The sequence below is a fragment of the Watersipora subatra genome, chromosome 7 (assembly GCF_963576615.1).
Source record: "Watersipora subatra chromosome 7, tzWatSuba1.1, whole genome shotgun sequence".
NCBI lineage: Eukaryota > Metazoa > Bryozoa > Gymnolaemata > Cheilostomatida > Watersiporidae > Watersipora > Watersipora subatra.
In genome coordinates, this window is record NC_088714.1 from 25454290 (window position 1) to 25470253 (window position 15964).

Sequence of the window (15964 nt, forward strand, 5' to 3'; positions counted from 1 at the left end):
TTTGTGATATTTACCTAAATATTGACCTTTACTCGAATTTTAGTACACTGGTTTGCTTAGCCAAATTATGGTACTGTAAATAAAAAATGCTGGCTCCCTTTAATTTTTATAAAACAGTCAGGCAATAACACCGAGTGTTAAACACCAATGACATATACTGTATATGTAAATAAATAAATATACATCAAAATACTTGTACAATATGCCATAAACCATATGCAAAAACTTAATCTTTTTTTATATTTTCTCCTCTTTCGCTCAGCCAACTTTTCTTCTTGTTTTGTTCAGTCTTCTAGTAGAGTCTCCTCAGTCATTCAGGCGTGTTCAACAATGACACAGGGTTACCCTGTGACTACAAAGCCTGGCCCTGTAAGTGTGGTAGCCAGGAGGACAATAATATTGTTATAACTCTGGTCATGGCACTCTGTCTTAACAGTATAGCTTTAAGTTTTGTGAAACTCAGGAAAATGTGTCTTTTAATAAAAAAAAACTTTGCAGTCTTAAGCCACCTGCATTACTTGACACCCTTTTAAGTTTTTATTGCATACCATAAAGTTGCTTTGATAGTTGTTTGATTTAAATTTTTATTCTGGTCAACTAATTTTATATTTACTTATGATTTCACACACAGTAACCATTAGCAATTCCATTCTGTATGCTTTGAAAACTACATGTAAATCTACAACAGCTATCTACAATTTGTAATTTGGATTAATTACAATTTTTTTGGAGAATTTGAATTCATTAAGTTTTCTTTGAATAACAAGAAAACCCTTATTTAAGCACAAATATCCTGTAAATGATTAACATTTTATGCATTGCTGACCGATTATTCGGTTGTTCAAATTTTTTACTGTCTACAGAATACCCTTATTTTACAAAAATGCAGCATTAGAAAATATATTTTGAATTACTCCAGCACTTCAAATTTATAAAACTAAACTGAGAAGTGCAAAAAGTTTGCAACTTTACATTTTAAAAATCTTATTGAACACTTTTATGAACTTTTTTCCACCGGTATTTAACTGAACTTTTTACTTAAACTTTACATGTTGATATCTTGTAACTATTGAATTATATATTCAGATAACCGCTCAGCCAAACAATCTCTTTTAATCTCTACTCATCCCTCACCGGAAGATCCCTCCCTCAGCTCTAATCAGTGGACTCGCATAGACTATAGAGATGCATCGTTTAATGCTACTTACATCAAAAAGATTGACCAACCACTCGAAGTACAACATTTGGCGGTTTACAGTCAACTGAAAGGAAGTCCTCTGAGTTTGGCTGAGGTGGAAGTCTATGGTATGTCTTGAAATTTAATTTTATTATTTACCTTGAACTTTTGTAGATACCAGTTTTTTTAGTAAGTATACATAGTGAGAAATAGAGAAATCAAGCCTATTATGCTAATCACATTCTTTTTATATGCACTTGATCTTGCAGAAATTTTGACTTTAAAAAGTTGAAAAACAATCAAAAAAGTGACTTTTTTATATTTGTCAGTGAGTTAAAGATAAATAGATACGATTGTCAACAATATTAAAAATGACCCTTTATGAAAATCTGTTTGATATGCCATGCACTTCTTGTTGACAATATTTTTTAATCAATGAGGGCTTCTGACTGTCAAACTTAAATAGAGACTAATTATGAATTTAAATGGAAAAATATATTTTATAAACTTGTTGAAAAATTTTATATTTATCACATCAACTTCAAAACTCAGTATCGGTAGGCATACTATGTAACTTAATATATGAAATAATTATTCACACACTTTATAAATTTCACTATTTTCTATTCTCAAGATAACTCAGGTAAACAGGAAGTGTAAACATGATCAGTGATTGTGCACATAATCAATTAATGTAGAAGAGTTTGCATTTACTATTTTTGGTTCAACAAGTAACTGTTTAAATACAAAGGATTACATATTTTGCTATTTAAATTAGACCCCATTTTTGTGTTCAACAAGTTTACATTAAAATCTCCTAGATCCAAAGTTTTTTAGTTTTTTAGTGATGCGGTAACACTCTTTCACTAAGTCTGAAAATTTTGTTATCCTATCTATTGTTGAATTTGAAGACAAGTATATACTATTATAAACAAGATGCGCTGGAAATAAGTTAAATGACTTTAATGGAAATAAAGTCAACATAAATTTCACTAATTGCAAATACTACATGATTGAAACTAATGAAGTGGTAAATATAGCATAACAATCCAGCATCCTGGTTATAGTTCCTATCATTTTTTATCCACCACCAAAATAATGGGTCAAAATCCAGCCTAATTGCCTAATGCCTTGGTAAAATATAAGAGTATAAACTACTACCACTTTTTATTTACCACCTGCGGACCAAAGTATAATGGCTCTATAAAGGCAATGTATCTTTATAAAACAGTTATTTCAAGGTTTTAAGAACAACAATGATCACAATGAAAAAAATTGATAATTGCTAGAAAAGAAAATAAAACAACAATGGATAGCAATCTTTTTTGAAGCCTAACAGGTTTGGCGTAAAGCTGAAGAACTTTTTTGTTAGCTGTTATGTAAATTAATGTCAACAAGAGTTTGTATCTCCAACAGATAACTGTTACATTTTCATATTACTTAACACATTTAGCAGCTTATTAAATTTAATTAAAAGCACTAATAATCCTAAATAATCTTAAACAATGGTATTATCTAAAATATCTCTCTGAGTTGAAATACATACTTTAAATCCAAGAAATATTTTCTGTTCAACATGCTTGAAAGCTATCAGCTAGCGTAAAGTTCAAGGTTGACTTGCAAAAAATTTCACTTTTCAGTTATTTGATATCAAAAGACTCACCATGTTTTACTCTGCTGTGTTGCAGGTACAAATAATATTTGTAAAAAATTTCCAATTTTTTTGCAAATAATATATGCAAAAATTTCACTTTTCAGTTCTTTGATATCAAAATGTTCACCATGTTTTCCTCTGCTGTGTTGCAGGTACAAATCATATTTGTACCTGCAACACGGCGGAGTAAAACATGGTGATCCTTTTGATATCAAATAACTGAAAAGTGAAATTTTTTGCAAGTCAACCTAAGTTCCACATATTATGTGGAAATGTGATTACAAGCTCTTGAAAGCTCAAAAACGAGCAGTTAATCACAACCATCACAAAAATGTCGTAGGTTGGAATCTCGCTCTAAAACGGCTCAAATAGGACATAGTCGAACACGATGTGCTTCGGTTTACACTTTCATGCAATTTCATTCGTCAAAATAATTTTACTACCATATAATTCACGCATTCAATATAACCATGCCTACTGTTCTCACGCATCCATTTCATCATCATTATAAGGCTGTTAATTTGAGCACTGATATCTCAAAACCTAGCCTAAAAATCAGTTTAATTTTTCAACCTTAGATCGAATGAGCGCATATCATCTTCTGATAAACACGAGGAGCCTGTTAGTCACCTGTGATACTCAAACAATGCTTCAAAATTTTTTGCGCCATTTGGTAAGAAGTATGAGTTACATGATCAGATTACGACTAGAGGATTAGACCAAGCTGAAACAAAGCTGTAAAGTAGCGAGCATCTGTATTTGATAAGGGCTTTCTGGTAGAACCCAAAGCGTTTGTCATAAACTAATGCTACAAGCCATTTTGAATTGAGCCTTTTATTGGCCTTTCTTTCACTAGATAATATAACAATAACCCCGTCGACTTGAGCATGTCATTTAAAGGAAGGGATTCTAACCTACGGCATTTTTGTGATGGCTGCGGTTAACTGTTTGTTTTAGAGCTTTTAAGAGCTCATAACCGCATTTCCACTTGTTTTTCACCTACAACACAGCAGAGTAAGACTTGGTGGACCTTTTGATACAACATAATTGTAATGTGAGTTTTGTTGCAAGTCAACCTTTAATGGATTTAGCCTCTGAATTATGCGTTGAAATTGCAAGTAGAAAGACCATCTTAATGAGGTAAATCATAATGATTCACATTAAGAGTGATTAAGGTATATAAAATGAATATCTCTGGGTGGTATGAGTACGAGATGTACAAAATGTACAATATTTACTAGCTTATGTGTTATCAATAAGCTTAATTTAACTTGTTTCATATAGAAAGTATTACTTATTTGAATTGTTTACTTTTCACCAGCCCTAAGCCATAAACTGTATCTAAACATCTGTATGCAGGTTTATTTGCTAATTATGAGTTTTATAAATAAACTTACATAATTATTTAGCAACTTCAATCAAAAGTACTCATAGTTTTCTATTATTTATGACTATTTTTATGTTTGAGGTGATCCGACTGCCAGGAAGTTTCAAAATTAAAATCCACTAAAATTATCGCGGCTCAAACAGTCAGCAGGAAATTTTGTACAAAGCAATATCATTAGTTGCTACTGTAGCTGTAGTTGATATTGGTTATTGCTATCAAGTTGCACCAGTAAGCGCCACTATCTGATCGGTATGTTTGCACCTATAGACATAATCACACTTTCCCTTGATCTGAGCATTTTTAATGCGAGCAAGTTTTTTCAATTTCAATCTTGAAATATTCTGGCAATCTGAGCACATCAAACATCCAAAGCAATTGCAAATGATAACAAAATACCGATACTGTCCGGTAAAATCAACTACATTTTTGTGCAAGTCCATCTTAAAACATAATGAAAAAACTAATATTTTAAGATGGTGAACTATATCAAAAAAAGCTAGGCCTTGTCAATATTCATGGCTTTCACTCTTTTTAGATCTCTTAATAACATCTAATTTCCTCTCCATAGCAAATACTTAATACCCTAATAATAGCTAATAATAGTCTAAAAAGGTGAGAATAAGAGGTTTCATGTGCAACAAAACTTCTCCATCATTAAAATTAATTAATGCAACCCAACTCAACTCTCAACAAGCATATTAAACCATATTAGTTTCCTGAGTACTAAAAACTAATTCTGAATTGCTTATGTGGCTGATAGAAGTTCATTAACACTTACATTAGAATGTCTCGTGGAATGTGCTCATAACTTCAAAACAGTACAAATTTAGCTCATTGTAAATAGAAGAGTAAATCTAGTTTTTTATTGCGAAAAATGTAGTAGTACAGACTGGAATTGTATTACGACATTTTCTATGCTTTCATTGATGTTCTGAAAATATCTTTCCCATCAGCAAAAAGTCAGACTTTTAAATGCATTACAGTAATACTTTGATAAAAGTGAAATATTTTAGTTAAACTTCAGATATAAAAAATCAAAATATTGTCATGATAATAATGTTGCAGCTTTGATAGTGCAACATTAATAACAAACCGTTTTTTCCTATACAAGTGTATCATTTAATATTTATTTAGGGAATAATTAAAGTCAATTAGTTTTCTTTTCAACCAGGTGTTTTAAGCCATAAATATTTTAGCTACTTGGCTCTTACCCTCGAGTTTTATTAAGCTTTTGGAATCAGATTAAATTAAAGTGTTTTTATAGTAAAAAAGAGCCAAGTAGCTTTGAGTATAAACAGCAAACATTTAACTTTAAAATAATTTTGTCTCACAAGAGGTAGCAAATCTTTGTTAAAATTCATTTGAAATGCTCTTACAACATTTCCTTACAGCGCATATCGCTCTAACTAAAAGTTAACATTACCATCAAATATTATTTGTTCTTAGCAAAGTTTTTGGTTTGATGAGGTGCGCACGCGACAATCACTTAGTTGATTTGCTACAACAAACACATATATTGGTACTACCAAGTTCTTTTGGCAGTATTTCTACGTATTTCATGCTTATATCATAATGCTTGCTGTTTGTATTTTAGCTTCGATTTTCCACTTTATGGTTTCATTAAACAAAATTGTGTGCCAAATAAATAAATGGCTAGCATTTATATAACACAAAATGTAAAAAAATCTTAGTGTATCGGTTTTAAAGTAACATACAATGCATTACCTTAAACTTGCCTTTTGTTTTTACAAAGCATTCACAGTAAATAATTTTACTTTAAAAATATTAAAGAGCATCAGTCAAACACTCTTTTTTGAGCTAAAAAGTTCATAAAAACCGTATTATAACAAATTAAACATTTTATATATTTATTATATATAATATTTTATATTATTGTGTTAATATTTTGCCATATAAATTTTAGATATTCTAATACTGCTCAGCAAACACTTCTAGATTATCTTTGCAATTTTTTGTTAGCAGGCAATTCTTTTTGTTGTTTTTAAACATTTATAAAAAGATTTTAGACAGTTGGGTCTAATTGTTTCTTTTTTAGTGATAACTTGGCTTTGCTTACTAGTCTGCTTGTCCTCTTTTTTAGTACTGTCACTTCTACTGCTCTGGGCTCTAGTTTTTCAAATAATATCCATCTATGCTTATCTATTGTTACCCCACCTACAATTTAACTGTGTAATAGGATAAATCCCTAATACGATTAGATAACCGCTTAATAACTTAATTAATGAGCGGTTGTCACGGCTTCAGTTAAACAAAAGTTAAACTTTATTTTATTTGACTTTTATGGTGAGTTTTTGTTACACCGGTACTCAGTTCATATAATTCATATAGTAATGCTTTTTAATTATTTTGAACTTGTTGTGTTAGCTAGTGCTACTTAGTTGCTAAGGTTACTTAATCAATATAAATTTAGCTATTAGTAATTGCAGTGATATTTACTTTAAACCAGGTAAAAGACTATATATTTTTATTTTCAGCAATAGTTCTATATTTGAAGCTGCAGTAAAGAGCTAAAAAAGGACTTATCAAATAATTTGTAAATGTTTATAACAATTATTACTCACAGTTTGCGTGTACAAAAAGTTTTTTCACAAAAAATACAAGCCTCCTGAACATGAACATACTAATATAACTTTATTGTATGGCTATTGCATTGTTCTTAATGTAAACAAGCTTTTTAGACGCTAACTGAAAAACAAATTTACTACATATACTGGTTAATGTAAAGCCAACAATCTCACTTTCCTAGTAAGTCTTACTTTGTTTTATAAGTTGAATAAATCTAAATACAAAATTGTTAATATTTAGATTTTTATTCAATTGTAACATGTGACTGAATATTTTAAATACCAATTCGCAAATAAATAGACTGTAATAAATAAATGAACTAAAAGAAAGTTTTGCTGATGTTCTTAAAAATATTATTTGTGTTAAAGGATTTAAAAAAAATCTTTATCTTTAAAATCACAACAGCTAAAAAGTTGTTATTTCCATATTTTGTAATTGAAATGATATGATTTGTGTTAAAAATTAACAGCATCTCTGCCAGCAGTTAGTCTTAATAGGCACGCTAACGTCATTGGGCACAATATAATTGAATCAATTTAACTTATAGGCAAAAAAATAAAATAATCTCTTTTTAGTAATTAGTTGCTGGAAGTAAAGTATTAATTATTTTATGTGTCACAGCGCTTTTGATGTATTATATTATTAGAACATTAGAGTCTCTTTAAAAATTTACAAAATTTTGCTTTCAAGCAGAAAGAGATTTTATATTAGGAGTTTGAAGGATTATGCACTTTCAAACTTCTACTAGAGGAGTTTACAAGCTCGTATAAAGAAGTTTGACCAATTTGGGTCACCACATTTCTATAAAGAAAAAAGGCTTACACAAATGGGTCAATGAGTTAGTTGAATATATATTCATGTTTTAAGTTGTGTATGAAGATCACAAAGCATGTTTCTGTTTGGCTAAATTATCGTATCAGCCAAAAGCTGTTTAGAAACATTATTGTTAAGGAATTTGCCTGTTTCATTACTCTCCATAAAACAGGAAGTCAACACAAAATGTTTTTAGCCACAAGAATATATATTTGACAATAAATATATATGAATGTACAAAGTTCAACATCTTAAGTTTCTCTTAAGCCAAGGCTAAAGCAATTTGAAGAAAAACTTTTGTTATAGGTATGATGCTAATTAAATATTTTTATGAGCTACTTTGCACATTTTCTATGTTTCTTGCATTTCTTCATAATCTCAAAGCCTGTTTTTCAATAAAAATAGACTGTAACAAAATCTTTTTTTTTTCTTTCCATCCAATAATGTTTCAATTTGCAAGTATGAATTGAGAAGAAAGATTGTGAAATAATATTAATTTCCTTTCATTAGCTTTTTCCGGATGTGAGTGGTGTGACCATACTGCATCTGCTTTGAAATATTGTGGTGGCCATGGCACACAGACATTATCGGCTACGTTTTGAAACTTAATTTATTTTAGTGATCCTCAGCAGCATTAGCTGTGATGTATACATATCTAAATTTAGCCACTTATCATATTATTCTCTTGGTGTATTGAATAATGCCTTATCACAAATTTTGTAATGGCCATCACGAGTTTGACCATGCTATGTTATGTAAAACTTGTTGTTGCCGTAGGCCAACCATATAAAAAACTTGCACTTTTTCTAAGATCGCAGAGTAGTGTTTGACTGTGGCTGCACTTGATATATGTGAATATACATTAAAGCACTCTACTCTCTTGTGTTATTATTTCTGAGCGGCAAAATTGGATAGTTAGCTAGTGTTCTGTGAAAGACAAAGCAGAGTATTTTACACGGGTGGCAACAGTGAGATCAAGTCAGATCTAAAGGCTACCAGAACAGCCATTTAATTTGGTTTTAATGATCATCTTTTGCCTGCTTTAAAAGTGACGGTTGGGAGAAGATTGAAGTAGTTGGAGGAGAGTGGAAGCCTCAAACCGTGATGAGACTAAGTTTCGTGCTGTTTAAACATCCGTCCATTTTTAGTACTAATCAGTACCTAGCTGTCACACTGTGATCTCTAACTGAAGGTTGAGAGCCAAGTAGATGCAGTCTGTACTCTGAACCCATTGAAGTTTAGTTAGATTAGTGCATTAAACCTATGAGTGACGGACAAAGATTTGAATCCGAGCTTTAGGCTGGTAGTACCCTGCATCCACACAAAGCCCCAGCGCTCAAAGCAAGATGAACCGCTGGACACACAGTGCTGACTGAGATACTGATCGTCTAGCTGACGCCCTGGAAAAGTTGTTGGCGGTGCCACAGACACTGACACCACATTTTCAGGCTATCCAGTACTCCAGCACAGGAGACCCAAAGTATTTGATTTCAAGATATCAAGACATGGCACAGGCAAAAGAATAGACAAAGCTGCGGTTTTCTTACATTTGAAAACAGCCTTGAAGAAAGAAGCTGAGAGTTGCGGACCAGCGTGAGGATGCCATCATTGATGCCATTTAGATGTTAAGGCATCTTCGATGCCTTAAAATCGAAAATGTACATAATAACACCCAGTACATTACAGCTACCATTGCAGCTACCGTTGCAGTTATCCTATTGCACTGCAGTGCCATTTGACTACTAATATTTGATTTCTCAGCCAGCAATAGGGACACCACCTCTATTAGGCAAACTATAATTGACTCAATTTAACTTACAGGCAAAAATCTATTTTTAGTAATTTGTTGCTGAAAGTAAAGTATTAATTATTTTATGTGTTACAATTTTTTTGACGTATTGAGTTATTATAACATTGAAGTTGCTTCTTTGAAAAAGTTACAAAGTCTTGCTTTCAAGCAGTTAGAAATTTTCTAATAGGGGTTTGAAAGATTATGCACTTTCAAACTTCTATTAAAGAAGTTTGAAGGTGCATATAAAGGAGTTTGACTAATTTGTGTCACCACATTCCTATGAAGAAAAGTGCTTACACATATCGGCCGTATGCTTATTTAGGCATCTTTGATGCCTTAACAAGAGTGTGGCCATCTCAGCACCATTAGAAAGGCTAGCATAGCCCTGTTGTAAAAACTTGCAACAGAAATTGAAAGACTGGTACACATGGCGTATACAGATTTGCCAAAGCAATCTAAGAGGAATCTGATTGGGAAGAATTTTAAAAACTTCTTGTACAATGCAGCTCTTCGATGACACTTACTGGCCGCGTCAACACTAACCGAAGCAGTAAGAACAGGAAAAAAATTTCTGCTAATAAAAGCCAGACAATAGTCCCACAGCTTAACCACTTTGAGTGTGAGTGCTGCAGAACCTAGAGGAAGAGGTGGCAGAAGCAAAGCCAGTCTAGACCTCGAACAACTCAAACCTAGAGCAGGTTATACTAAGACAGAGCTGGTCGAGGAGTTGAAAGTACGACCGAGTCTCTTTTTCAAGCATTGCACAGAGAAACATTTCTTGATCTGTTGGGAGTGCAGAAAAAAGGAACTTGTCCAAAAACACTGCCCCAGTTATAAAAAAATTGTGCCGAGAAAAGGCCAAGGGCCGCGGCAGTAAAACATGCGACTGGCCACACAAAGCGCTGAATATGAAACTGTCGGAAAAAGAGCTAGAAGCACCCTCTCTAGCAAAAAACTACCAATAAGGAGACGATAGGAAACAAAGCTAGAAATTTTGAAGAGAGCCAAGCTCTGCTCTGGATCAGAAGGACTGCACATAATACGATTAGCCCGCTGAGATCAAGTCCTGCTTTAAACGTGGTGGACATAGTTGATTTAAAGCCCGGTAGAGTCACACTGAGATACCATTGCATTGAGCAGGTGATGATTTAAGATATGCAAAGTCAGACTCCTCCTCTACGAAAAACCTGGGCAAAGCCTGCCAGGACAATATAGGCGATGACCGGGTCCCTTGAGCTAGTACTGCCTTAAAAGCGGTGGACTCAGTTGACTCGAGGCCGGTCAAAGTCCCACTGAGAATTCCCAGCATGGAAAAGGTGACAGCCTAGATTATGCGGGTTAGACTACCCATTTGCAAAAAAATTAGGCTGATGCCATTAGGATCGTGCACAAAACGGTCAGCTCTTTCAGACCCAGTCTTGCTTTAGAAATAGTGAAAATGGTGGACTCAAGAGCAGATGAAGCCACCCCTAAACCTTTGATGTGAACGCAAGAGCCAATCAAGCTGACACCACTGAAAAATGGCAAGCGTGGGGTGGCACGACCCTGGACTGACCCAAGAACGGGAATTGCCCTAAAAAGAGTGGTTCTCAGCAGTGGTCCTGCCTTAAATATGTCCAGGTCCCAATAAAATGATGGAATCAATGCTATGAAATCAAGAGAAGCAAGAAGAGCTGAAGCCACGACTGATAAGGGCTTGCCGCGGAACCTCACAGTCAATGACTCAGGAAACTACCCACAGAACTAGCCAGACACAATTCCTCTGCCAAGACAAATCGAGCCTAACCTAAGTTCCCTGCCGGTATGGCATGGTATGGTATGGCATAAACTTTGACAGGCCCAGATGCAGTCAAAACCAGATAGACCAGGAGACAGGGCATACTATATCGTCACATATAATCAACACAACCAATTTACAAAGAAAATTACTAGATAAGTGTATGAGAATAGGCCCCTAAAGAACAACAAGCCATACTGCTCGCCTAAAACTTAACAGCCGCCACCTTTTTGGAAAATTTTTTACATAAAATACTGGAAATTTTAAAGGCGCTAGGCATTTTAGGAGACTGTACAATATATACCGCCACAAAGCCTAAGACAGTAACAAGCTCTAAGTTAAAAAGAATGAGCAGCCTCTAAATTTATACGCTGAGTACACAGACTTGTCGGTCAACTCTCGCGCTGCCAGCTCTGAGCCTATCTCAAAAGTTGTGGCAGAAGAGCCAGCTAGGATGGACCGCATCAAAATGCAAAAAGACCCGCTCTCTCAGCTGCTGACAAAACTAACAAGAAGAGACGGACTGGCATAGTCAGAACAGCCCTACACCTGTCAGCCAAAATTATGGAGAAAGTAAAACAGACTATGCAACAGAAAGGTCGATGCAGTGCCGGTGGGCTCACGACCAACTCCACGTAATGCAATATTTTGGCACTAAATATCTGCACGTCTACATATTTTCACATCTCTTGGGATTGACTCATGGTACATTTTAGGAATACACACCCGGACCGGCACAAGCCCGAAGTCTACTATGTAGACAAACCATAGCGGTCCTGTTTTTGAAGAGAGATGGGCTAGAAAATCGTGGCTATGAAGCCCTGTACATCTTTTCTTAAACCCAGAAAAGAGATCAAACTAGCTGGAGCTAGTTGATACAAGAGCTAAGACAACTAAAGACAGTTATTCATATAGCCCACTTTTAACTGCCAGACTTACTGCTACATCATGATTTTATCCAGCCAGCCAGACTATGAACAAAAAACACTGACAACGCTATCAACAGCTGCTAAAATACGCGAACCATTGAAAAAAAGCCTGAGATGATAAACGACTATTGACTAAAAAAAGACTCTTTAAACAGTTGGAGGGAATGATACACCGGCCTAGCCAACCTACTACGACTTTCACCGAGCCGTTGTTGAAGTTTCTCCAGTACCTCCAACGAGAGTAGTGTGTGGCGGCTGTGGCACATAGACATAATCGACTACATTTTAAAAGCTTACACTTAATTTTAATGATCTTCGGCAGCAGTGGCTGTCACGTATTGCCTATCTATAATAATTAGCCACATATTATATTACTTTCCATGTGTATTGAATAATGTCTTATCACAACCTATGTAAATTCTATCACGAATTTGACCATGCTATGTTATGTAACACTTTTTGTTGTCAGAGGCCAACCACATAAAAACCTGGTACTTTTTCTGAGATGGCAAAATAACCTTTGTCTACGACGGTGCCTGTTATATGTTAATAAACACTGAAGCACTCTACTCTTATGCATTATTATTTATGAGCCGGTAAAACGGAAAAATTAGTTGATGTGCCATGAACAAGCTAGCAGTGTCTTTGAGAACATACTATTATTTGAAAAAAATTATTACAAGACTTTTTTTAAAACTTACAACACTAAACTTGAAAACTATCAAAATCAGTTTTCTCAAAAAATTAATGATACTTTATACCGTAAAAAAATTCATAATTCTTTGAGAACACAACAAAAGCAAATAACAATGTTGGTGAGTAGCAAATTAATAGAAGAACAGTAAGAACTCCAATCAGGTGAATGACTGTGAAATACCTACTTGTTTGTGCAGACTAAATGAAATTAAATGTGGACAATGTAATAAACCTCTACAAAAAATTTCCCAACAAATTTAGCGATTTTTTCATAACATGGGCACTTAGCGCTATTTTCATAACGTGGGCACTGTATAATTACATGTAATTAAGTAATTTTTGGTATGTAAAATAATTGAGGCAAGTCTGCATTTATTCAAACTAACACAATTTGTTCATGCCTTTACTTTATAATTATATCTGCGTTGCAATAGATTATGTGATCAACTAATAATTCCCACTATCTGTTGATTATGGATAGTGAGAATTATTAGTTTTTAAAAGTAATTAACAGATTTTAATGCATGAAAATTACTGCGGTGCATATTCAGCTTTAAATATTTGTAGAATACAACTATGCTATGAATAAAATGACTGGCCAGTCAAGCAACGCTGGTAATGCTGGCAGAGCAGTTGATGGAGACTTGAGCAGTCTGTCTACAACCGAAACAGAGGCTGGCCCTTGGTGGAGAGTTGACCTCGGGCAAATGATAGTCTTTAAAGAAGTTGTTGTCTATGTAAAAAATGGAAACTGTGGTTCTCAACTCTGTGGTATGTTTTGCTTATAGGTACAGGCTGCCTATGCTTGCAACAAATCATTTGTGAATGCCAATAAAGTAATCCTTCAGTTTAGATCTTTATGGCGAGACATGTATTTTGTGTTGGTTTCAGTTTTTACCAAAGTATTGAATTTGCTGAAATGATATAATTATTAGCCAAAAATTGACTCCGTGAAAACCTATGGGAAAATTCGGCATATAACAATAATTTTATTACTTAAAATCAGTCTCATGAGTACTAGGTACTAAAGTATATGGTGACATTTTTATTAACATGTCATTTCTATTACCATTCAGTATATTAGAAATATAGCATTGCTTAACATAATCTGTTTTTATGTTTGACGCAATGATCTGCTCAGAGACTGATCAAGGAAAAATATTACAATTATTGTTTCTATTAATCAAATTATAGTTCGTTTCAAATGACTGAATATGTACACAAGTTTGTTGCCAGAAAGCCTAAATTATCAATTTTGAAAAAGTATTAGGTCTAAAAATACTGAAAACCATCATCCATGGCTTAACTTTTTTAGTCAAAAATAGACTATTCAGTTGATAAATTTAAACACAACTTATTAAAAGCTACTTGTACGTTTCAACGATAAACATTGCATACAAGTTTTCCATTAGTAATAGTATAAGATAGATGTATCATTTTATAACTTCATGTTAGGTGCTAATCTATTCACACAGTTGAATATTTGCACAGCAAATCGATTACACGATGTCTACTTCCTTACAAACAAGCGACCAACCTCAGATGCACCCAATGGAGGAGGAACAAATGGGTGGTCAATTTGCTCCAGTAGTTTGTCTGCATTAGGAAATGAGTATACAAGAAGATGTGATTCTGACACCATCAACCCTCTTGCTAGATATTTCAGCATTTACAGTTCAGCAAATACTAGAATAGAGCTAAGAGAAGTTGAAGTCTATGGGCATGGTATGTTAACATACAAAAGGGAAGTGAGGCAGCTATAATTGAACCTTGGAATACAATTATGTTGTAGTGAATTGTTTGTTTATACTATGGTCTAAATAACCTTAAAGAACTTTTAGAAAACCTTGTCAAAGCTCTATATTTATTTAAGTTCTACATAGCAAATGTTTATGTTGAGGCAAAGGCGGGAGGTTACATGAATAGTTATTATTTTAAGTACTTTAAGAATGGCTCTGTAGTGTACTTGGTTCACCAACTAACTAACCTATTTGAATGTATAAAAGTTGTTATCTATAGTATTGCTTTTTATGAAGATGTCACAAGCGATTTTAATTTACTGTTTTATTTAATGGAGATAATATTTTATTTTACATAGTTCATAAATGGTGTGCCATTGTACATGTACCTAAACATTTATCTGATTTGATGCTAAGTTTTATTAATATTTTAAAACTGCATGGGCACAGAGTTATTTTACATAGATAAAACCTGAAGCAAATTTTTTTATTGCAACAAAATTTCATTCAGTTGGAAAAACGTACAAAAAGATGGCTAGTAAGAGCTTACGATTTATTATTTACAGTAGCTGATGATTGTAAATTTAAATCTGAACTGCTATTTTTGACTTTAAGGTTAAAATTTGTGACTCACGTTTCTATGTTATACATACATGTATGTCTATATATTACACAATGGTTTAATAACAGACAGCCTTATCTGTTACTATAAATTATATTATTTCTTAGGATATGTTGTTAACAGTCTTGAGTTTTACTAAAAGTAAATAAACACAAATGTGAACGTAAATACTTTCATTACTGTTTTAGAGTTGCCACAGCTTAATAACGACCTTGATATCATAGCTGAAACTGTAACCTCTTCATCAATCACCTTATTATTTCTGCAGTGGAATCAGACAATGACTGGTGGTTGGCCACCAACAAAGTGAGTAAATTGTTAATCAGATTCATATCTGGTAAATTAATTCTTTATTTCTAAATTTTCTCAACGATGTGAGTTACATCCAACTTTGCTTGTTGCAACTGAGTTCAACTAAGGTCAACTGTGGCAAATGAGTTCACTATCCATAAGTTTATAATAAACATGAGTTGAAATATAATTTTAATGTAATCAAGATTCCAATTTAAGTAAAATAGAAAAATAAAAAAAATTTTTACACTAAAAGAGTTGATAGAAAAATGCTTATTAACATCTTCTTTTCCGATTTTTTAAAAATTTAATTTGCTTAATGTGCCTAAAAACCTTCGATTTTTCTAACCTTTTGAGTTTTTGTACTATACATGTATGTTGAGTTAAAATATAATTATCTTTACAAGTCTAAAAATTCCATCTACTGATAACCAGTTATTTGAGCAACTTTGAAATTCATGCATAATTTCAATGCCCTTTTCTCATCTAACACAATCAGCG

General features: G+C 33.4%; 1 protein-coding gene across 1 annotated transcript in view; it reads left to right on the forward strand.

Moving 5' to 3' along the window:
* LOC137400589 (uncharacterized) overlaps positions 1-15482 on the forward strand; it is a 30673-nt gene extending 15191 nt beyond the window's left edge. The window contains exons 5-10 of the mRNA XM_068086919.1: positions 1087-1305; positions 10042-10194; positions 11680-11799; positions 13379-13582; positions 14303-14536; positions 15361-15482. Coding sequence (XP_067943020.1) covers positions 1087-1305; positions 10042-10194; positions 11680-11799; positions 13379-13582; positions 14303-14536; positions 15361-15482 — 1052 coding nt within the window. The remainder of the gene's footprint in view (positions 1-1086; positions 1306-10041; positions 10195-11679; positions 11800-13378; positions 13583-14302; positions 14537-15360) is intronic.
* Positions 15483-15964: the final 482 nt, after the last annotated feature.